The sequence below is a fragment of the Salmo salar genome, chromosome ssa26 (genome assembly GCF_905237065.1).
Source record: "Salmo salar chromosome ssa26, Ssal_v3.1, whole genome shotgun sequence".
Classification (NCBI taxonomy): Eukaryota; Metazoa; Chordata; class Actinopteri; order Salmoniformes; family Salmonidae; genus Salmo; species Salmo salar.
In genome coordinates, this window is record NC_059467.1 from 25,005,112 (window position 1) to 25,028,796 (window position 23,685).

The 23,685-nt window shown below is 43.2% G+C and overlaps 1 protein-coding gene across 4 annotated transcripts in view; it reads right to left on the bottom strand.

The window, feature by feature from the left end:
• Window positions 1–21,016: 21,016 nt before the first annotated feature.
• LOC106587485 (12S rRNA N4-methylcytidine methyltransferase) overlaps window positions 21,017–23,685 on the bottom strand; it is a 74,815-nt gene continuing 72,146 nt past the window's right edge. For 2 of the 4 annotated variants that reach the window (XM_014175912.2, XM_014175911.2), the window contains exon 6: window positions 21,020–23,422. In XM_014175912.2, coding sequence (XP_014031387.1) covers window positions 22,992–23,422 — 431 coding nt within the window. In that variant the 3' untranslated portion in view covers window positions 21,020–22,991. Of the gene's footprint in view, window positions 23,423–23,685 lie in introns of all 4 variants that reach the window. The other 2 variants (XM_014175913.2, XM_014175910.2) reach the window with 2 other exon arrangements.

The following is a 23,685-nucleotide window of genomic DNA, read 5'->3' on the forward strand; positions in this document are numbered from 1 at the left end:
GAGAGGGAGAAGAATAGCGGGAGCAGGCGTGACAGAATTTTTCAATAAGACTTTTAATAACACTGTTAACTTACTTTGGGTTAACGTTTTTGAACTCCAAGCAAAGATAGGACAAATAGAAATGCATTTCCTTAGACATTAATAATAACAATTTTATTGTGACACGGCATGAGTGAGATTCAAACCTATCTTCTGTTCTCTATAAATGGAATTAGTCCACTGCCTCACCAGAATGGAGCTAGCATGCCATGTTTCTTCACGCATTCAAAGCTGTTCATTTTAGTCTATTCAAACAGACCCAATTTCAAAGGAAAAAGCACTCATTAAAGGTACAATATGCAGAAATTGCTCCGCCATTTCCTGGTTGCAAAAATTCTAATAGTTCACCTAATTTCAGTTCATGTGATAAAACAAGCAATGGATAGTGTTGAGAATCATTGTACCATTTAAACCGCTGTAAAATATATTTTCAATAACAAAAAATATAGTATTTTCAGCTGGTTGAAGCTGGTATACAAAACCAAAAGTAAAAGACGCAAAAATTAAATGTAATAACAGGAAGCATAGAAATAGTGCCCACGGAACAGATCTACTGTCACGACTTCCGCCGAAGTCGGCCCCTCTCCTTGTTCGGGCGGCGTTCGGCGATCGACGTCACCGGCTTACTAGTTACCACCGATCTATGTTTCCCTGTTCGTTTGGTTTTGTCTTTATTATACACACCTGTTTCATATTCCCTGATTATGTTCATTATTTAACCCTCTGGCTTTCATGTTTGTCTTGTCCAGTATTGTTTCCTGTTTTGTAGTTGGAGGATTTTCTCCCAGTCATGTTTTATTGCTGCGGGAGAAGTTGGATTATTGTTTTTGAGTAAACGTTTTGTTTGCACTCATCCCTGTGTCCTGCGCCTGACTTCGATACATCTTGTAACGGTTGTCGTCGAGAATGGAGGACCAAAACGCAGCAGGAATGTGGATGCTCATCTTGTATTTATTTTAAATAAAAGAGAGCACCAAAATAACAAACAAAAAACACACGAACAACAAAACAGTCTTGTCAGGCACACTCAGCAAAACAAGAAACAATCTCCCACAACACCAAACCAAACAATTACCCATATATAGGACTCTCAATCAGAGGCAACGAGAAAGCACCTGCCTCCAATTGAGAGTCCAACCCCCCATCAACCTAATCATAGACAGACAACAAACCAGAAAGTACATAGAATACAAACCTAGAACATAACCCCAAAAACCCGGAAATAATAAAGCAAACACCCTACTACATAAAACACCACCCCGAACCACATAAACAAAATACCCTCTGCCACGTCCTGACCAAACTACAATAACAAATAACCCTTATACTGGTCAGGATGTGACAGTACCCCCCCCTAAAGGTGCAGACCCCGGATGCACCTCATAAAAAAAAAAAAAACAACAACAAAAATCCCCCTAAACTAAAGGGAGGGAAGGGAGGGTGGCTGCCGTCACCGACGGCACTTGTGCTACACCCCCCCCAACCCACCTATACAGGAGGTGGTTCAGGCTCCGGCCTACTGTCCTCCAGAATGCAGACAGACTTGCTTAGTTTCGGGCCGTAGGCAGACTCCCATTGTTCCAGATCGTAGGCAGACCTCTTCCTTTCCACACTGTAGGCAGACTCATTAAATACATAGTTAATTATATTTAGTTCCGGATCGTCAACAGACTTACTTAGTTCCGGGTTGCTGATAGACTCCCTTGGTTCCGGGTCATAGGCAGACCCCTTCGGTTCTGGGTCGCAGGCAGACTCCCTCGGTTCTGGGTCGCAGGCAGACTCCCTCGGTTCCGGGTCGCAGGCAGACTCCCTCGGTTCCGGGTCGCAGGCAGACTCCCTCGGTTCCGGGTCGCAGGCAGACTCCCTCGGTTCCGGGTCGCAGGCAGACTCCCTTGGTTCTGGACTAGACACTGTTGCCGGATACTCTGGACTGCACACTGGTGCCGGATACTCTGGACTGCACACTGGCGCCGGATACTCTGGACTGCACACTGTTGCCGGATACTCTGGACTGCACACTGTTGCCGGATACTCTGGACTGCACACTGGTGCCGGATACTCTGGACTGCACACTGGTGCCGGATACTCTGGACTGCACACTGTTGCCGGATACTCTGGACTGCACACTGTTGCCGGATACTCTGGACTACACACTGTTGCCGAACTCTCGAGGCTGGGCTGACGCACTGGAAGCCTGATGCGTGGTACTGGTACTGGATGTGCCAGTCTGGGGACACGCACCTCAGGGCTAGTGCGGGGAGCGGGAACAGGCCGAGTCGGACTGGATTGACGCACTGGAAGCCTGATGCGTGGTGCTGGTACTGGAGGTATCAGCCTGGGAACACGCACCTCAGGGCTAGTGCGGGGAGCGGGAACAGGCCGAGTCGGACTGGGTTGAAACACTGGAAGCCTGATGCGTGGTGCTGGTACTGGAGGTATCAGCCTGGGAACACGCACCTCAAGGCTAGTGCGGGGAGCGGGAACAGGACGAGTTGGACTGGGCTGACGCACTGGAAGCCTGATGCGTGATGCTGGTACTGGAGGTATCAGACTAGGGGTTCGCACTTCAGGGCTAGTGCGGGGAGCGGGAACAGGACGAGTTGGACTGGGCTGACGAACTGGAGGCCTGGTGCGTGGTGCTGGTACTATCTTCACCAGACAGCTAGCACGCACCTCAGGACTAGTATAAAACGCTAACTCAGGTGATATCATTAGGACACGCTCTGTAGGGCGAATGTCGTGCCTAATACACCAACACAGTAGCTCTCTCATCCTTTTCTCCTCCAATTTTCCCATCAACTCCTTTATAGTCTCTGTTTCTCTCACCTCCAATTTTACCCCGACTAGCTCTGGTTCCATCCTCGGCTCCACTGATCTGTCCGTGTGCCCCCCCCAAAAAAATTATTGGGGCTGCCTCTCCGGTTTCCTCGCCAGTCGTGTACCCCGGTAGCGTTCCCGGTCCTCACCAGACTTCCTCCATGGGCCCTCTCCGGCCAGAATCTGCTCCCACGTCCATTTCTCCCGCCAGTCCATATCGAATTCCCCTTGCTCCTTACTCCGCTGCTTGGTCCATTTGTGGTGGGAGATTCTGTAACGGTTGTCGTCGGGAATGGAGGACCAAAACGCAGCAGGAATGTGGATGCTCATCTTGTATTTATTTTAAATAAAAGAGAACACCAAAATAACAAACAAAGAACACACGAACAACAAAACAGTCTTGTCAGGCACACTCAGCAAAACAAGAAACAATCTCCCACAACACCAAACCAAACAATTACCCATATATAGGACTCTCAATCAGAGGCAACGAGAAAGCACCTGCCTCCAATTGAGAGTCCAACCCCCCATCAACCTAAACATAGACATACAACAAACCAGAAAGAACATAGAATACAAACCTAGAACATAACCCCAAAAACCCGGAAATAATAAATCAAACACCCTACTACATAAAACACCACCCCGAACCACATAAACAAAATACCCTCTGCCACGTCCTGACCAAACTACAATAACAAATAACCCTTATACTGGTCAGGACGTGACACATCTACTGCTTCTTAGACTTGCTTTCAATGACTATTACGGATCTATAACTCACATTTCTATGTGAAGTTGGTCAGGTTGCCCAAAAAATTACATATTGCAGCTTTAAGATCAGGGGTGTCCAATTTGTGGGCGCGGCCAACACACCTGAACACACTTAACATGCTAGATGATAGAGTTTTGTTGATGCTAAGAACAGAATGTATATGTTTTTAAATAACATTCTTAGAACATTCTCTCAATGTTACTAAAGTTTTCTTGTGGTTTTTATAGAAAGTTTCTGAACAATTTGAGAACATTACTTTAAATAGAACCATGAGGAAACAATTTACTGAAATACTGAAATTCCCACAGAAGAATGTTGTTTCAAAGCAGTTGGAGAACGTTCCTAGAAGATTACCAAAATTAAATGTAATCATGTTTGAACTTTTAGAAAACGTTCCTTTAAAGTAATGAAATACCAAGAAAATTGTTTTTATTTTGTGCTGAGAATGTTCCAAAGCCAAGCAACTATCCTGCACCTTTCCCAGAAAGTTGTGGGAAGGTTGTATGCAAAATAATCAGACAACCACGCTCCCACCGCTCTAAAAACATGGTTCTCAGAATGTTATGTGCTAGCTGGGGTACTACATCTTAAAGGGTAACTCTCAACCCCAATTTCAGCCTTTGACCAACCCCTTAAAATAAAAAAAGAAATGCATTCAGATGAGAAGTTTTGGTTGGGGGGAATTGCTCATAAATATTAATCTTGGAGTGGGTAAATGTAGTTGTACCTGATCCCAACACTTTCGCACTAAAGCATACTTACCAGAAGTCCACTGGCATGCTCTGATAATAAAATGATTTGCACCGAGAGCAAATACGGCTTTTGGCAGTTAGCTCACAGTGAGCGGTAGGGTGCTGAGTTCCTGAGAGCTATTGCCATTTGCGGAGTAAATTGTAATCCCTCATGGGGCGCAATTTTTTTGTTGTTGATGTGGAGTCACATTTATTGCGGTATTATGTTGGGAAGAAAAGTTTAATCATCACCTTGAAAATAAAGATTAGGGGCTCAATTCAATCCAACCCGCAAGGCAGTATTTACCCAGTAGCTCTTTTTCCAATGGTCAAATTAAAATTCTGATTGGACCAGAAAACTGTCAATTAACGCAGGTCAGGGTGAGCTAGCGGACAGATTGCTGATTTTCTGTACAGCTGTCACGGTTGTCGTCGGTGAATGAGGACCAAAACGCAGCAGGTATGTGTATGCTCATCGTGTGTATTTATTTACAGACTAAATGAACATCAAAACAACAAAACGAAACGAACTTACGAGAATAAACGAACAACCAACAGTCTGGCAAAGCATAGGCTCAACACAGAACATAAACCAAAAACCCGGAAACACTAAATCAAACACCCTATTTTCCAAAACACCACCCCGACCCACATAAAACAAATACCCTCTGCCACGTCCTGGCCAAACTACAATACCAATTAACCTTATACTGGCCAGGACGTGACAACAGCTGCAGGATCGGGTGTAGCGCAAACGTCAAATTGTAGGGAGAGAGGATAGCCATAGTAAATAAATATGCAGCTCCAAAAGTTGTTTGGTGATCAATAATATTGCAAGCTTGCCAGCAATGGGGCATCAACCAACAATTACTAGCTTAGGCCTACTGGTAGTGCTGAGCGAATAGTGCTTTTTGGAGGTTGGTTCGGTTTTGGTTAGATTATTAAAAAAATAATCATGGTTCCGATTTCGGTTTATTTTTTTTACATGAAATGCACTTTGCATTATGTGGGTGGAATGCTGTAACAACACAGAATAAAACAATTAATACAAGTCCCATGATGGTAGTGACTGCGCATTACTGCTTATCACTTTTATCACTATTACTTTAACAAAATCAGTATTTCATTTGTTGTGTATATTACATTTGTTTTATTTGATGACTTTATTTCATTCCAAATCATCATCTCATATCTATAGAGTTTCTGCCTATGCTGTCTGACAAAATCCCTATTTTGTAGATCTCCAAAGTAAATAAAGCATACGTTTATGACAGCTGAATACTAACAGTCAATCACTTAGATCATATGTTTTCAGGTAGAGATACCTGGCGAATCAAAGCTGCTCACTATATCACCTCAAGATCGCACATTCTTCTCTCTTCCTTAGCAGTTTTAAAGCTACACAGACCAGACAAGTAGGTGCGCAATGGATTATGGTCATTGTAGGTTATTATCACGTTTTATGTGCTAAACTATGTAGAATATTGGCCTGTTAGAAATTCCATACTACATATCACAGTTCAAGCTGGATCTGATTTATCTCTAGAGAACTGCTATGTGCACATTGAGCTCCCAGAAAAAAACCCTGAAGGAAATGGAATTCAAATAATTGAACCGACTTTGGTCAAACAAAAAATAACAGAAATTTTGGGTTCATCGCTCAGCATTACCTACTGGTCTTTTGGTATGTCAAAACTGGTTGAAAGTGCTTGTAAAGCTTGCATTTGGAATTTGTTGTTAAAATGAATTACTGTGGCAAAGAAGCACCCTACTGTAGCTTTCGATCCACTTGTGCTCTCCAAACTCCCGCCAGTGGAGAGCGCTTTGTTCTCTTGTTGAAATGTTTGCTGCTGCTTTCACATGTTTAAATGCATCTTTAGTCCATCTAATACTACAATAATTGCTAGCGTTTCATCATTCATCCCCATTCTGTTTATTGCAACACTTCAACATTTCTGTTTCAAGTTTGATACAATACATTTTCATTTACCATTTCTTACCCTGAGTGTGTGGGATGTTTATTGTGCACATGTGAACGTTCGCAAGACTCCTCATGAGGTAGAAGTTGTTCATTTACACTGAACAAAAATATAAATGCAACATACAGTGAGGGAAAAAAGTATTTGATCCCCTGCTGATTTTGTACGTTTGTCCACTGACAAAGAAAGGATCCGTCTATAATTTTAATGGTAGGTTTATTTGAACAGAGAGACAGAATAACAACAAAAATATCCAGAAAAACGCATGTCAAAAATGTTATAAATTGATTTGCATTTTAATGAGGGAAATAAGTATTTGACCCCCTCTCAATCAGAAAGATTTCTGGCTCCCAGGTGTCTTTTATACAGGTAACGAGCTGAGATTAGGCGCACACTCTTAAAGGGAGTGCTCCTAACCGCAGCTTGTTACCTGTAAAAAAGACACCTGTCCACAGAAGAAATCAATCAATCAGATTCCAAACTCTCCACCATGGCCAAGACCAAAGAGCTCTCCAAGGATGTCAGGGACAAGATTGTAGACCTACACAAGGCTGTAATGGGCTACAAGACCATCGCCGAGCAGCTTGGTGAGAAGGTGACAACATTTGGTGTGATTATTCGCAAATGGAAGTGTCACGTCCTGGCCAGTATAAGGGTTAATTGTCATTTTAGTTTGGTCAGGACGTGGCAGAGGGTATTTGTTTTATGTGGTTCAGGGTGGTGTGTTAGTTAGGAGGGCGTCTGATTTATTATTTCCGGGTTTTGAGTTATGGTCTATGGTGATGTATTTCTATGTGTAGTCTGGTTGATCTATTTCTATGTTGAGTTAATTGGGGTGGACTTCCAATTGAAGGCAGCTGTGTGGTGTTGCCTTTGATTGGAAGTCCTATATTAGTTGGGTGTGTTTGTCTGTGTATTTGTGGGAGATTGTTCTGTGTTTAGCCTTGTGCCTTGCCAGACTGTCTGTTGATCGTTCGTTCTCTTGTTTGTTATTTTTGTACGTTCATTCTGAGTTAATAAACGTCAAGATGAGCTTACACATACCTGCTGCGTTTTGGTCCTCCATTACCAACGACAACCGTGACAGGAAGAAACACAAAAGAACTGTCAATATCCCTCGGGCCTGGGGCTCCATGCAAGATCTCACCTCGTGGAGTTGCAATGATCATGAGAACGGTGAGGAATCAGCCCAGAACTACACGGGAGGATCTTGTCAATGATCTCAAGGCAGCTGGGACCATAGTCACCAAGAAAACAATTGGTAACACACTACGCTGTGAAGGACTGAAATCCTGCAGCGCCCGCAAGGTCCCCCTGCTCAAGAATACATATACATGCCCGTCTGAAGTTTGCCAATGAACATCTGAATGACTCAGAGGACGAATGTTGAAAGTGTTGTGGTCAGATGAGACCAAAATGGAGCTCTTTGACATCAACTCAACTCGCCGTGTTTGGAGGAGGAGGAATGCTGCCTATGACCCTAAGAACACCATCTCCACCGTCAAAGATGGAGGTGGAAACATTATGCTTTGGGGGTGTTTTTCTGCTAAGGGGACAGGACAACTTCACCGCATCAAAGGGACGATGGACGGGGCCATGTACTGTCAAATCTTGGGCTCGAACCTCCTTCCCTCAGCCAGGGCATTGAAAATGGGTCGTGGATGGGTATTCCTGCATGACAATGACCCAAAACACACGGCCAAGGCAACAAAGGAGTGGCTCAAGAAGAAGCACATTAAGGTCCTGGAGTGGCCCAGCCAGTCTCCAGACCTTAATCCCATAGAAAATCTGTGGAGGGAGCTGAAGGTTCGAGTTGCCAAACATCAGCCTCGAAACCTTAATGACTTGGAGAAGATCTGCAAAGAGGAGTGGGAAAAAATCCCTCCTGAGATGTGTGCAAACCTGGTGGCCAACTACAAGAAACGTCTGACCTCTGTGATTGCCATCTAGGGTTTTGCCACCAAGGACTAAGTCATGTTTTGCAGAGGGGTCAAATACTTATTTCCCTCATTAAAATGCAAATCCTTTTATAACATTTTTGACATGCGTTTTTCTGGATTTTTTTGTTGTTATTCTGTCTCTCACTGTTCAAATAAACCTACCATTAACATTATAGACTGATCATTTCTTTGTCAGTGGGCAAACGTACAAAATCAGCAGGAGATCAAATACTTTTTTCCCTCACTGTATAAGGCATTGGTCCCATGTTTCATGAGCTGGGAAAAAATCCCTCCTGAGATGTGTGCAAACCTGGTGGCCAACTACAAGAAACATCTGACCTCTGTGATTGCCAACAAGGGTTTTGCCACCATGTACTAAGTGATGTTTTTGCAGAGGGGTCAAATACTTATTTCCCTCATTAAAATGCAAATCCTTTTATAACATTTTTGACATGCGTTTTTCTGGATTTTGTTGTTGTTATTCTGTCTCTCACTGTTCAGATAAACCTACCATTAAAATTATAGACTGATCATTTCTTTGTCAGTGGGCAAACGTACAAAATCAGCAGGGGATCAAATACTTTTTTCCCTCACTGTATAAGGCGTTGGTCCCATGTTTCATGAGCTGAAATAAAATATCCCAGAAATGTTCACATTTACACAAAAAGCATATTTCTCTCAAATGTTGTGTACAAATTTCTTTACATCCCTGTTAGTGTGCATTTCTCCTTTGCCAAGATAATCCATCCACCTGACAGGTGTGGCATATCAAGAAGCTGATTAAACAGTGTGATCATTACACAGGTGCATCATGTGCTGGGACAACAAAAGGCCACTCAAAAATGTTGTCACACAACACAATGCCACAGATGTCTCATGTTTTGAGGGAGCATGCAATTGGCATGCTGACTGCAGGAATGTACACCAGAGCTGTTGCCAGTGAATTGAATGTGCATTTCTAAACAATAAGCCGCCTCTAAAGTAATTTTAGTGAATTTGGCCTCACAACAGCAGACCACGTGATTGGCATTGTGTGGGCGAGCGGATGGCTGATGTCAACGTTGTGAAAAGAGTGCCCCCATGGTGGCGGTGGGGTTATGGTATGGGCAGGCATAAGCTACGGACAACGAACACCATTGTATTTTATCGATGGCAATTTGAATGGACAGAAATACCATGACGAGATCCTGAGGCCCATTGTGAGGTCAATTTTTTTAAGGTATCTGTGACCAACAGATACATATCTGTATTCCCAGTCATGTGAAATCCATAGATTAAGGCATAATGAATTAATTTCAATTGACTGATTTCCTCATATGAACTGTAACTCAGTAAAATCTTTGAAATAGTTGCAAGTTGCATTTATATTTTTGTTCAGTATAATTCAATATACGGTTTCCTTTGTTCATATTTACCAGGTTGTGTTAAGAGTTTTTTGTGTCTGTGTCCTGTCTCCATGTGTCTGTGTCCTGTCTCCGTGTGTCTGTGTCCTGTCTCTGTCATTCTGGTTGTGCGTAATAGGAGCTTACAAACAGAAATAGGCTACGTTGCCTGCGCACTACGCTTTGGAATCAGTACATTGAAAAAGATACAATTATTGTTCCATGTATGAATGGGGATGAAATATCATTAATAATCATTCATTCTGATTAAGATGAATGTATCAATGGATGTGGAAATTGTATTTTACGATGTAGAACCAGTTTATTGGTTGTAATTGCCAATGTTGTAATTGTATGATCCTGGGAGGGGCCAAGTGCTTATGTACTGTACCTGTTTGAGCTCCTATTAAACAGATTCGATTTGGTTTCTCAAGGGGAGGCTCCAACTATGGGTAACTGCATACTTGGACAGTTTCTGAAAGTGGGCGTTGCAAAAGAAGTGGGTGGCTCAACAGTGATGGGTGTAAAATTAGCGCTCCATTATTGGTCAGACCGGCCATAGTCAGGATCACCGCTGGTCAGCTTAATGTTTACATTGCAGGTTAGGAGAATTAACGTAGCAGGTTGGGAGAATGAACGTAGCAGGTTAGGATAATTAAAGTGACAGGTTAGGAGAGTGAGGTTAAGGTTAGGAAAAGGGTTAGGCTTAGCTAAAATGCATAGCAGGTTAGTATAATTAGTACAGTCAACCTGCCTTGTCTTCTGCTGATGTCACGCCCTTACGACTGCTACAAGGTCCCTATTTTACAATTACATCATCAAAATGTGCTGTAGACATAATAATCAAAAGGGCTTATGGTAGCCTCAATAAACAGACAAAGATTTGTAGTTGAACAAGTCATTGCATGTATCGATATTTTTTTTTACTTGACTTGAAAAAAACTTGCTCTTAGGATGCACGACTTGGACATTACGCAACTCGACCCGTTTCCCTTGGGACTCAACTTGCGACATGGACCTTGTGACTTGAGACTTGAATAATAGTGACTTAGTCCCACCATACTGAACCCCTCCCTTAAGATGACGTAGAGTCATCACCATTTCAATGGTAGAGTTGAACCACTAGGGGCAAAAAGAGCTTGATTTCTACAAAAATATATCACTTTTCCAACGAACTGTCAAAATGAAGACCAGAATTGATGTGTTTCACTATAACTAAGCCTAAAACATCTGGTTTTCCATAAATGTATTTAACATTTTTATGAAAGTTACTCTTTAAGGCTAGGATTCAATCAGATTAGAGTTAACCAGCAATAACCAATAAACGCATAACATATCATTGGTTTTATTTAGGCGATGTCGGAGGTGTAACTGCATTGGTGCTGTCAAATCGGTGAGTGGCTGCTGTTGGGGTCATTGTGACGAAACCACACCCATCTTTATATCCCACCCACGTTAGAAGTTCAGAACGAGAAAGTGTAGAACATACAGAAATGACACTCAAATTGAAAATCATGAAATAAAATAAGTATTTATATCAGCCTAATCGAGGTGTCGTGGCCTAATATTCAATAATCCCTCCTAAGATTGAAAGCTAGCTGTAATCATCAGAAGCCATATGAATCAAAACAACAGCAGAACAACAATAATGGATGGTAGTAATGTCTCAGTATGCACTTTGGGATGCAAAACATTCCATGACATGTTCTTTACAAAGAATAAATGTAAAATAAATATCAATATGGAAAGCACCTCCACACCACACCTGTCAACTCCCACTGCTTGCCCTTGTACAGTAAATTGAGGGTTTTAAGCAAAAGGGTACAGTACACACCTGTATTCGAGTGTGATACAACGCGTTATTACCTAACACCTGAAAACAACGAAACATCCTGTCCAGCTCCAGATATTCTCTTTTGTTTTTATCAGTCTCCTCACTATTTGAGCTCACAAACAGAAACTTAACAGCTTGTGTGCTGGCTTTGAAGAATAATAAGGATGGAGGCTGATGTGCACCTCTCTCCCCTGTGAGCATGCCTGCCTGTGAGGAGGATAGGGAGAGAGAGGACTGGCGTACGCCACAGATGAAGTGATCCTCGTGAGGAGGAGGAGGCACATTGAAGCAGATGCAGAGAAATGTGAGAGGGTGTCAGTGAGACTGGTGATGACGCGCTCATGGCTGCGGAGAGCTGGCGAGGCCGCGGCCCTGGCTCTGACTCACCTCATCCCCACGAGGCCTCCTGGCTGACGTCACTCGGCGGGCTGTGGCATTTCTCTGCTTCAACTTCACTTGCAGGCAGCCGCACTCAAGCCCTCTCCTCTAAAAGACTCACACAAATGTATACACTCCCTCCTGCATTCTCATTCACTCACAGCCTCTTTTTTGGCATATTGCTGTTTATTGCTGCTCATGTACAAGCTCTTTCTGTCTACCTAATGATTCCCTCTTAACCCTCAGCCAATACCTTTTGGCTGCTGTGTGCTGGAAAGAGATGTGAATGGCTGGGTATATTGCAATTTTATCATGTCTACAAGATCAAATTAAATGAAAATCAATCACACTGGACTAGATCTGTTTTCTCCAGAAAAGTGACAGTTTTAGTCTGTTTGCCAACTACGCACAGGTCTCATGATGCAATAGTTGCATCACATTATTCAATGGGGTTTGGGCTGACCAATTTGGTTTATACCTTTTGTTAAGTTGGGGAGAAAGTCACTGGTTTTACTACTCAGGGGAATATGAATGTACTGTGCATTAAAGGACCATGATGCTGCAGGTTTGTGTACATTGGTGGCCTCTACTTTTGAATGAAAACTATGCAAGAAAACCACACAAACACCACAAGTTAACAAAGCATAGAACAGTAAGAGGCAGGGGTAAGTTTCAATTAAATCATAAGTGGGCCTCCTCAAATGTGGAAAGTGTACGTTATTATCTCGCCTGGCAAATAATGCATCAGTGGTAATTGCAGTGGCACTTACGACTTGTTTTGATCAATTTGTGATGATCGTCGTAAGAAGTAGACCAAGGTGCAGCGTGTTGAGTGCTCATGATAAATATTTATTTTAACTTAGAACACTAAAGCAAAACAGACAAACAACGGCAAAATGAACATCACGTTCTGCAGGCTATACTAAGCTGTACAAAAACAAGATCCCACAACACCAGGTGGGAAAAAAAAAACGACTTAAGTATGATCTCCAATTAGAGACAACGAGGACCAGCTGCCTCTAATTGGAGATCATCCCAAACAAAACCAACATAAAAATACAAAACATAGAAAAACACCCCCTGTCACGCCCTGACCTACTCTACCATAGAAAATAACATCTTACTATGGTCAGGACGTGACACAATTACTTGTAATCAGCAATAATCAAACTCAGCAAAAACAGAAACAGACCTTTTTCGGGACCCTGTCTTCCAAAGATAACTCATAAAAATCCAAATAACTTCACAGATCTTCATTGTAAAGGGTTTAAACACTGTTTCCCATGCTTGTTCAATGAACCATAAACAATTAATGAACATGCACCTGTGGAACGGTTGTTAAGACACTAACAGCTTACAGACGGTAGGCAATTAAGGTCACAGTTATGAAAACTTAGGACACTAAAGAGGCCTTTCTACTGACTCTGAAAAACACCAAAAGAAAGATGCCCAGGGTCCCTGCTCATCTGCGTGAACGTGCCTTAGGCATGCTGCAAGGAGGCATGAGGACTGCAGATGTGGCCAGGGCAATAAATTGCAATGTCCGTACTGTGAGACGCCTAAGACATCGCTACAGGGAGACAGGACGGAGAGCTGATCGTCCTCGCAGTGGCAGACCACGTGTAACAACATCTGCACAGGATCGGTACATCTCAACATCACACCTGAAGGGACTGGTAACGGATGGCAACAACAACTGCCGAGTTACACCAGGAACGCACAATCCCTCCATCAGTGCTCAGACTGTCCGCAATAGGCTGAGAGGCTGGACTGAGGGCTTGTAGGTCTGTTGTAAGGCAGGTCCTCACCAGACATCACCGGCAACATCGTCGCCTATGGACACAAACCCACCATTGCTGGACCAGACAGGACTGGCAAAAAGTACTCTTCAATGACGAGTCCCGGTTTTGTCTCACCAGGGGTGATGGTCAGATTCGAGTTTATCGTCTAAGGAATGAGCGTTACACTGAGGCCTGTACTCTGGAGCGGGATCGATTTGGAGGTAGAGGGTCCATCATGGTCTGGGGCGGTGTGTTACAGCATCATCGGACTGAGCTTGTTGTCATTGCAGGCGATCTCAACACTGTGCGTTACAGGGAAGACATCCTCCTCCCTCATGTGGTACCCTTCCTGCTGGCTCATCCTAACATGACCCTCCAGCATGACAATGCCACCAGCCATACTGCTCATTCTGTGCATGGTTTTCTACAAGACAGGAATGTCAGTGTTCTGCCATGGCCAGCGAAAAGCCCGGATCTCAATCCCATTGACCACGTCTGGGTCCTGTTGGATCGGAGGGTGAGGGCTAGGGCCAATCCCCCCAGAAATGTCTGGGAACTTGCAGGTGCCTCGGTGGAAGTGTGGGGTAACATCTCACGGCAAGAACTGGCAAATCTGGTGCAGTCCATGAGGAGATGCACTGCAGTACTTAATGCAGCTGGTGGCCACACCAGATACTGACTGTTACATTTGATTTTGACCCCCCCCCTTTGTTCAGTGACACATTATTCAATTTATGTTAGTCACATGTCTGTGGAACTTGTTCAGTTTATGTCTCAGTTGTTGAATCTTGTTAGGATGTTTCTTTTCTTGCTGAGTTTATTTTTTGCCTGGTAGAAACCAGAATACCAACGACTATTCCAGTCTCTTTTTTTGCCCTGCCTCCTCTCGCTCCCTTTCTTTCTCTCTGGTAAAATGTCAAGCATGAGGTAAAATAACCAACTGCCTGAATCAATGGTAATTGTATCTGTTAATAATCAATAGGGATAGTCTTAGTCACGCTGCTGGGCTGCAAGAGTGAATGTTTAAATGTGGAATATTAGACAAAAAATCATTGTGTTAAAACTGAGATGGAAGATACAGTAGTTGTAGCTGTGTGTGTGTACATGTGATGTGATTCAGTCAGAGGAGGCTGGTGGGAGGAGGATAGGTGCATTGTGATGGCTTTGAATAGAATAAAATGGTGGTTTCCGTGGAATAAAATGTGGTTTCCAAATGTTTGATGTGTTCATACCATTCCATTTATTCCATTCCAGCCATTACAATGAGCCCATCCTCCTATAGCTCCTCCCACCAGCCTCCGCTGGATTCCATATTTGTGTTATACATTCTGTACTGTACTTCAAATGCATCAAAGACGGTAGCCCCTCAATTAACCATTATTATCCAGAGATATTGACAGAGCTGCGGTTCAACAAGGCCATTCAAAACTACAAAAATATAGTCAGTTAAGGATAAAATATATTATTACAAAAAATATATGTTCCCAACTCCATTGGAGATCCTTATTTTTTGACCAATCAGGATCACCCATCTCTCTGTGTCGGATACAAAGCGGAGCGCTGTTAAAGTGGAGCTTAATTTCATGTGGGGCAGCTGTTGGTTTGTGCTGTGACTCAGGCCTGTGGCGGCCAAGGAGCCGATGACCATCTGGCCAAGAGGGTCCTCATTGGTCATGTTTATTTGTCCTCCACATTTTGACCAGTGGAGGCTGCTGAGGGAAGGACAGCTCACAATAATGTCTGGAATGGCGCTAATGGGATGGCATGAAACGTGGAAACCATGTGTTTGATACTATTCCACTCCAGCCATTACCACAAGCCCATCCTCCCCAATTAAGGTGCCACCAACTTCCTGTGATTTTGACCCATAGCAAACACATTTTCTTTGGTCTTTGACACTTGATCATGCTGTGCCATAAATCATTTCAGCTACACCATGCAGCACAGTGGAATAATATAGGACTGATCACAAGTGTTTCAATTCACCTGGGACCAGATTGATTCTGGTAACACTGTGGATCAAACAGACAAGGTGACAGTGTAAAACGAGGAAGGAGCCATCATAAAGACATAAAAAGGTTTAACCGAGGAGTGGAGGAATCATAGGAACCTTCCCTCTCATCATCTAATTACATGCTCCACCACAGCTCACAAATCCAACACCAGGGATCATTAACAGTCTCTTTGGCCCTGATTAAAAAAGGAATCACCCTCCCTGCAAACTGCATTAGAGTTCACTAACGATGAGAGACAGATGCCGTGACTATTATAGACAGACCACAGGACCACATTGGTACACTGCTCCAGCAATCTGACACAACAACATGGTAGCTGCTGATAAGCTGTCAGGACAGACCAGGCTTAGAAGGACTCAATTTGGGCTGTACAGGAGGATGTGCTGCTTGGTATGGAGTAAATGACACCTGCAACAAACCCTGTCATTACCTAAGGGTGATTGTTATATCTGCAACCTCCATTTCACTGTCCTCTTAAAATGGTGCCACGGTGAGACCCCATGGACAGCCACTGGGAATATTTACAGATCGCAGTGCAAACGTGATTTTCCTAGAGAAGGATAATGCAGCCAAAGTGGAGGGGCCGCTGGACTGAGTCAGGGCCCCCCACTGTGAGGAAGATGATTTTATTCTGCTGCCACTATCCAATACATTGCCTCATTGGTGTTGATTACTGATAGCTCCTGGTTTCTGGGCTTTGTCATTCCCCACTGTGCCAAAGAATCCTCCTGTCAGTGTGATTTCCTTTATAGCACCTGAATATTTTGTTATTTTAACAAACAACCAATAAAAAGAGATTGGTAAAAAATAACCCATCTCAATTAATCTATTCCTATGTACGAAAATAAATTGCATTTTTCAAAACTCTAAATTCAGAAATTGACTTTGGTGAAGCCTTAACCCACACACTTTTTCCTTGAGAATGGCCATACTGTGCTTACAAGCTAGGGCACATCTAACCTCAGGCTTGGAGAATTTACTTATGAGGTAAAACTCCTGGCCCCAAATCCTATAGTAATGTCTGTGCCCTGTGTAAATGACGTTACAGACTGAGCACAAGATAATCCCCTAGCTCTGGGACTTCTCAGCCTGTCCAGTGTGTTGATCATTATTATATGAGCAGAGTGATGTGGAATTCAGTCCATTCATACAGTCCACTGGGGAGTCTGTCTCCAGGGTATCTACTCTCCTGAGACGAGACCATACTACCTCAGGTTACTATGTCATCTGACAACGCAGAGGGGTGCATTCTGTTACAGGTGAGAATAAAATAGATTATTTTGAGAACAGACTGAGTCAGAGTGGGGATATTTATGGTTGGGTTCAAGGCATTAGTTATGCATTCTCAGGAGGGGGAGGACTTTATAAATACTATTTTAATTTACCATTTTATTTTCCATGTCCAAGTTTTAATTGAAAGTCAGCTAAATACAGCAAAAGCCCCCCCCGTAGCTGTGTCTGTCTCCTCCCACAGCCCCTGCGTCATTCACAAAAATCATTCAAATGGCTTTGACCTCAAAGCCTTTTTCATTGAGAAATCTTTTTATAGCAGGAGCAGCAGAGACAGGCGGGGAGTGAGTGAGAGCAGGAGGGTGGGAGTTGTGGAGGGAGGGGGTTCGCAGACTGTGCTGTCCTTACCTGACTAGCAATGTACTCTGAGCCACTGCTTCTGCTTCTCTCCATCTCTCAGAGGGGGAGCCATTGGCCGGCACGTGTCTGTTTCATCTCGTGTGACGAGCTATTGGCCAAGATACATATCTCTTCTGCTTCGGATAGTTAAAAATTGGCTGGAGCAAGCAACAGCCAGACTGTGCAACTATTGAACAGTAAACCATTGGCTGGAATAACCCTCTGGTTAGGGATTGGCTAGATAAGGCTTTTGGCTCAAGCTACAGCAGTGCAGACAGGTTGAGTGAAACAGTGAGCTAGACTTGGAAACAGGCAAAAATACTTCAGCTCCTTTGTTCCATCTCCCAGTTTAGCAAGAATGCACAGCACACACACAGCGTACTTACGTACGTACTGTAGATCTCCGATTCCATTGGTTGGGTCATTGGCATGTCTTCAATCATTGACGTCTTCCCAATTTCAAGAGGATGTCATTTTTAAGCCATACTCATTGAATCTTAACATGATTCTACCTGCTTGTGAATGTAATTTTTTCATTTAATGCATATATTTTCTTTCTTTTATTTTCTTCATTCTATACTCCCTTTTCAAAGCTATGGATAGTGTTCCAAGACTTGTTATCATAAATATAATTTCCCTTTTCCAAGGTGACTCGACATAGCGGGGATCCAGCGTGCACGCCCAACCTCCAGAAATAGCCTACCCCCCACCACCATACCATCTCCACTCAGCCCACTCAGGATTTCACATAATGGACAAAAGGTGTCTAATTATGGCTAATTAGAATGAATGCAAGCACGTATCTCATTACTTGCCCAGATATTCTGTTGACTCACATTTTTAATTGGTACATTAAAAGAAACACAGCACGCAAAGTCAGGGTGGAGTTAGGCGATGAATGTAATCATTTTGGTCTAGAATGAGCAGCCCAAAACTAATGCACAGAGCAGGGAACAGGAAGTGTTAAACATTCTTTCATTTCCCCTCCCATTTTAAATGTAGCCAAATTTGTGGACACATCTGGAAAAGGGTCAAATCGTTGTTAATGTAGAAACAGATCAATTCATAGCCTTATTCTTTGTCTCCTGACAGACAGACTTAATCCAATATGGTCAAGGCTGTCAAATCTATTCCTTTTTGTGACGTATAGCAAACAACCGAAGCATACACAGAGAAAAGGACTGGATTTCATTTTTTATTTGCATTCAGTTACAATTTTCCTCTGTAAATCCTTTCTCAGAAACCTGAGGTGAGTTAAGAAATCGGTTTTGTGAGTTTGTTCCTATGGCAACTGACCCAATACACACCTTTTGCTAGTACATGGGGACGGATGTGTGTAACTCTTGTCTGCACACTGAAAGACTTAGCCAGAAACGGGCTTCTGAGAACTGATTAACATCTTCCTGGTAGGTATTTCTTATTACTTGGTAGGATTTCAATCCATGATTGATACATGGCTGTTAATAATAGAGCAAGTTATCCCAACGACTGTTTACTTAAGCCACTGTTTCCATGGTAATTGAGAACATACAAGCCCAGGTCAGTCTCATTTACAACCACTGACATATCTGCATAATGCTCATCCCCCTCCACACAAGGTTAACTCAATTGACATTCACAATGTACAAGTCTTAATGTTGCCAAATCAGGATCCATGAACAAGAGCATATAATGTAAAACAGAGAAAACTGACAACAATTGTTGACCGCTATACAGTGCCTTGCAAAAGTATTCATCCCCCTTGGCGTTTTTCCTATTTTGTTGCATTACAACCTGTAATTTAAATGGATTTTTATTTGGATTTCAGGTAATGGACATACACAATATTGTCCAAATTGGTAAAGTGAAATGAAAAAAATTACTTGTTGCAAAAAATTCAAAAAAATACAAATCTGAAAAGTGGTGCGTGCGTATGTATTCACCCTCTTAACTATGAAGCCCCTAAATAAGATCTGGTGCAACCAATTACCTTCAGAAGTCACACAATTAGTTAAATAAAGTCCACCTGTGTGCAATCTAAGTGTCACATGATCTCAGAATATATACACATGTTCTGAAAGGCCCCAGAATCTGCAACACCACTAAGCAAGGGGCACCACCAAGCAGGCAAGGGACAAAGTTGTGCAGAAGTACAGATCAGGGTTGGGTTATAAAAAAATATCCAAAACTTTGAACATCCCACAGAGTACCATTAAATCCATTATTAAAAAATGTAAATAATATGGCACCACAACAAACCTGCCAAGAGAGTGCTACCCACCAAAACTCACGGACCAGGCAAGGAGGGCATTAATCAGAGAGGCAACAAAGAGACCAAAGATAACCCTGAAGGAGCTGCAAAGCTCCACAGCGGAGATTGGAGTATCTGTCCATAGGACCACTTTAAGCCCTACACTCCACAGAGCTGGGCTTTATGGAAGAGTGGCCAGAAAAAATCCATTGATAAAGAAGAAAATAAGTAAACATGTTTGGTGTTCGCAAAAAGGCTTGTGGGAGACTCCCCAAACATATGGAAGAAGGTACTCTGGTCAGATGAGACTAAAATGTAGCTTTTTGGCCATCAAGGAAAACGCTATGTCTGGCGCAAACCCAACACCTCTCATCACCCCGAGAACACCATCCTGACAGTGAAGCATGGTGGTGTCATTAAACCCCTACAACTCATCCAGAACGCCGCAGCCCGTCTGGTGTTCAACCTTCCCAAGTTCTCTCACGTCACCCCGCTCCTCCGCTCTCTCCACTGGCTTCCAGTTGAAGCTCGCATCCGCTACAAGACCATGGTGATTGCCTACGGAGCTGTGAAGGGAACGGCACCTCCATACCTTCAGGCTCTGATCAGGCCCTACACCCAAACAAGGGCACTGCGTTCATCCACCACTGGCCTGCTGGCCCCCCTACCTCTGAGGAAGCACAGTTCCCGCTCAGCCCAGTCAAAACTGTTCGCTGCTCTGGCACCCCAATGGTGGAACAAGCTCCCTCACGACGCCAGGACAGCGGAGTCAATCACCACCTTCCGGAGACACCTGAAACCCCACCTCTTTAAGGAATACCTAGGATAGGATAAAGTAATCCTTCTAACCCCCCCTCCCCTTAAAAGATTTAGATGCACTATTGTAAAGTGGTTGTTCCACTGGATATCATAAGGTGAATGCACCATTTTGTAAGTCGCTCTGGATAAGAGCGTCTGCTAAATGACTTAAATGTAAATGTAATGTAATGTAATGTGTCAGCATCATGCTGTGGGGATGTTATTCATCGGCAGGGACTGGGAAACTGGTCAGAATTGAAGGAATGATGTATGGTGCTAAATACAGTGAAATTCTTGAGGGAAACCTGCTTCAGTCTTCCAGAGATTTGAGACTGGGACGGAGGTTCACCTTCCAGCAGGACAATGACCCTAAGCGTACTGCTAAAGCAACAAGAGTGGTTTAAGGGTAAACATTTAAATGTCTTGGAATGGCATAGTCAAAGCCCAGACCTCAATCCAATTGAGTATCTGTGGTATGACTTAAAGATTGCTGTACACCAGCAGAACCCATTCAACTTAAAGGAGCTGGAGCAGTTTTGCCTTGAAGAATGGGCAAAATCCCAGTGGTTAGATGTGCCAAGCTTATAGAGACATACGTCTCTTGACTTGCAGCTGTAATTGCTGCAAAAGGTGGCTCTACAAAGTATTGACTTTGGGGGGGTGAAAAGTTATGCACGCTCAAGTTTTCAGTTTTTTGTCTTATTTCTTGTTTGTTTCACACAAAAACATATTTTGCATCTTCAAAGCGGTAGGCATGTTGTGTAAATCAAATGATACAAACCCCCCCCCAAAAAACATTTTAATTCCAGGTTGTAAGGCAACAAAATAGGAAAAATGTCAAGGGGGGTGAATACTTTCACAAGCCACTGTAGGTAATACAAAAGACTTGTTGATAGATTTGAGTGTAAAGAAGATTGTAGAATTTGCAACGTGTTTAGGAGGGGTCATTCCTTACTAGTAAAAGACAGAAGGTGACACAGGTTATGAGAAATGGGGAGAGTTTGTTAAATTGGTTAAAGTTAGACAAACTTTGGAGAACTGAAGAAAGCTTTAATTTGGTCAGGTGGCAGAGAGGGTGTACAGGAAGGAAAAGGCAGATGATGTGTACAGGTGCTGGCGGATATCTAGAGAAGAATTTATGGTTGGAATTGTCACTAGTTGCACGATTATGAGTCACAGTTATATTGTGGTCATCAAAGTGAAAGAGTCACATTTTGAGTTTTGAATTCAGATTCCACACACCAGGTGTTCCACGTCTGAATCATTCCTGATTAGAGGGGAGGAATGGGGGTCTACAGACTAAGGGGCTTAGAACCCTTGGACCATCCATTAAAGAACAGATCAAACAGGATTACCATTCTTATTTCAAATTGAATTCAAATAACCATGACGACTGTGTGACGTCGACTGACCTCAAAGGGAGGGGCGTAAATATTCTACATACGGCATCGTTTCGCAGATATTTTAAAACAGCAAACACATTTAGACACAGTTAAATGTTACTTGTGCTGTTTAGTTTCCAAGGTAACAACAAGTGTATATTTAGAGTGTACAGAACGAGGCAGAGGGGAAGAAAAGTGTTGATCCTCTTGATGGAGCAATTACAAATAGACAAAGTCCAATAGTACAGATCAAAACACCTCATCTGTTAACAGTTGGAGGAGAAGGCTCATGAATGAAACAGTCATCCTCTCATTCACCGCCACTTGTGACACTTGAGTCACTTGGTATTTAAAGACATTACTGATTCATGCAGTGCAGTACAGTACACATTCGTCAAAACTACCAAGGAAGTTGTCATCTCATTGCTGGAGTATACAGACATCAGTGAGGGAGGTTAGTGCCTATATCCGTTAATCTGGATACTCATCAGTCGGTTGGAGGCAACATTGTTCTGATTAAATAATTAGTCAAAAGAGCAAAGACATTATGGGTTCAGCCAACGGGGAGAACTGAGGAAACTCAGAATTCAAGGCAGAACTGTTACTGCATGCAACTGTGTCAGCTCAGCCATAAAGTAATGCAGTACAAATTGAGTGAGTGGTGAGTGAGTGAGTGAGTGAGTGAGTGAGGAGTGAGTGAGTGAGTGAGAGTGTGAGAGAAAGAGAGAGAGAGACTTTTTGTCTTCCATGTCTCTAGCTTCAGCCTAGGTTGAAGATACCCAGATTAGAATCATTTGAAAAATAAACAGATTCATGGGACCAGCACCGTTGCTAACTAGCATAGCTGGCCCCTTTGTTTTACTAATTCTTTCTCATTTAGGAAAAGACTTATGGGATATTAGAATCCTTGTCTTAACCTTTGATATCTTCAACTTAGGCTTCAGCACAATTGTGTTTCCTATACTTCAAGTAGTGTACACAAGTCACTTAAACTAAATTAAATAAATACTCAGTAGCAACACACAGTATACTATGAACTAAGGAGCACATGCCTACATGGATTGTTGACTGTTAGTGCACGGCAGTTAAATACCAGTCAGCCTCAGAGTTCCACCATTAACAAGGCACTTGTTCTGTATGTCACCCGACGGACACCAGTGAGACTGTGCCTGGATATGATCAGTATGGTCGTGTCTGAAGAAGATCAGCCTGGTGGTTCTGTAGTCTAGTTAAAAACAAGGAGGATTTAATTGGTTCAGGTTGAGGCCAAGTTCCAGAGGGTTATTGTTTGAATGCGGCCCTGAGTTTGGCTGAGCGTCCCCGTGGGTTCTCCAGTATGTCTTCTGCCTGTGGCATCAGCACCCCTCTCTGCAGGTCAACCCAGTGACCACTGTCCTTTTCCCCATCCTTCTCTTCTTCCTCCTCTTCCTCCCATTGCTGGACTCTCTGACGGAGACTCCGACGGGGTGGGGCACCTACATCCTCTCCATGGAGAAAACGCTTTACCAAGCGGTCCTCTAGTGAATGGAAGGTCAGCACACAGAGGCGGCCGCCAGGTTTAAGCATTGTCTGAGCAGTGCAGAGTCCAGCATGCAGTTCATTCAGCTCATCATTGACAAACATACGCAGCGCCTGAAATGTCTTGGTAGCAACGTGTGAGGGCCGCTGATGCCGATCTTTGCGTGCATAGAGAGCGCTGGCTGCAAAAGATCCTAGAGACAAAGAAATGCTTTTATTTTAAATAAATGTGGCGGATGAATCAGAATTAGTTGGGTAACATAGATAATTAAGATGTTTTATTTGCATAATATGCTTATGTGAGATACTTGTCATTAGAATGTATCCCTTTGGACTCTGGTGTTGGAAGCCTGACTTTTTCCCTTAGCTAGGGCTCAGTCACTTGGGGCCCAGAGAGGGGAGAGGTCAGGCTTGTCTTTTAGATGTCCCTGGTGCTATGCAGAATATCAGAAAGGGA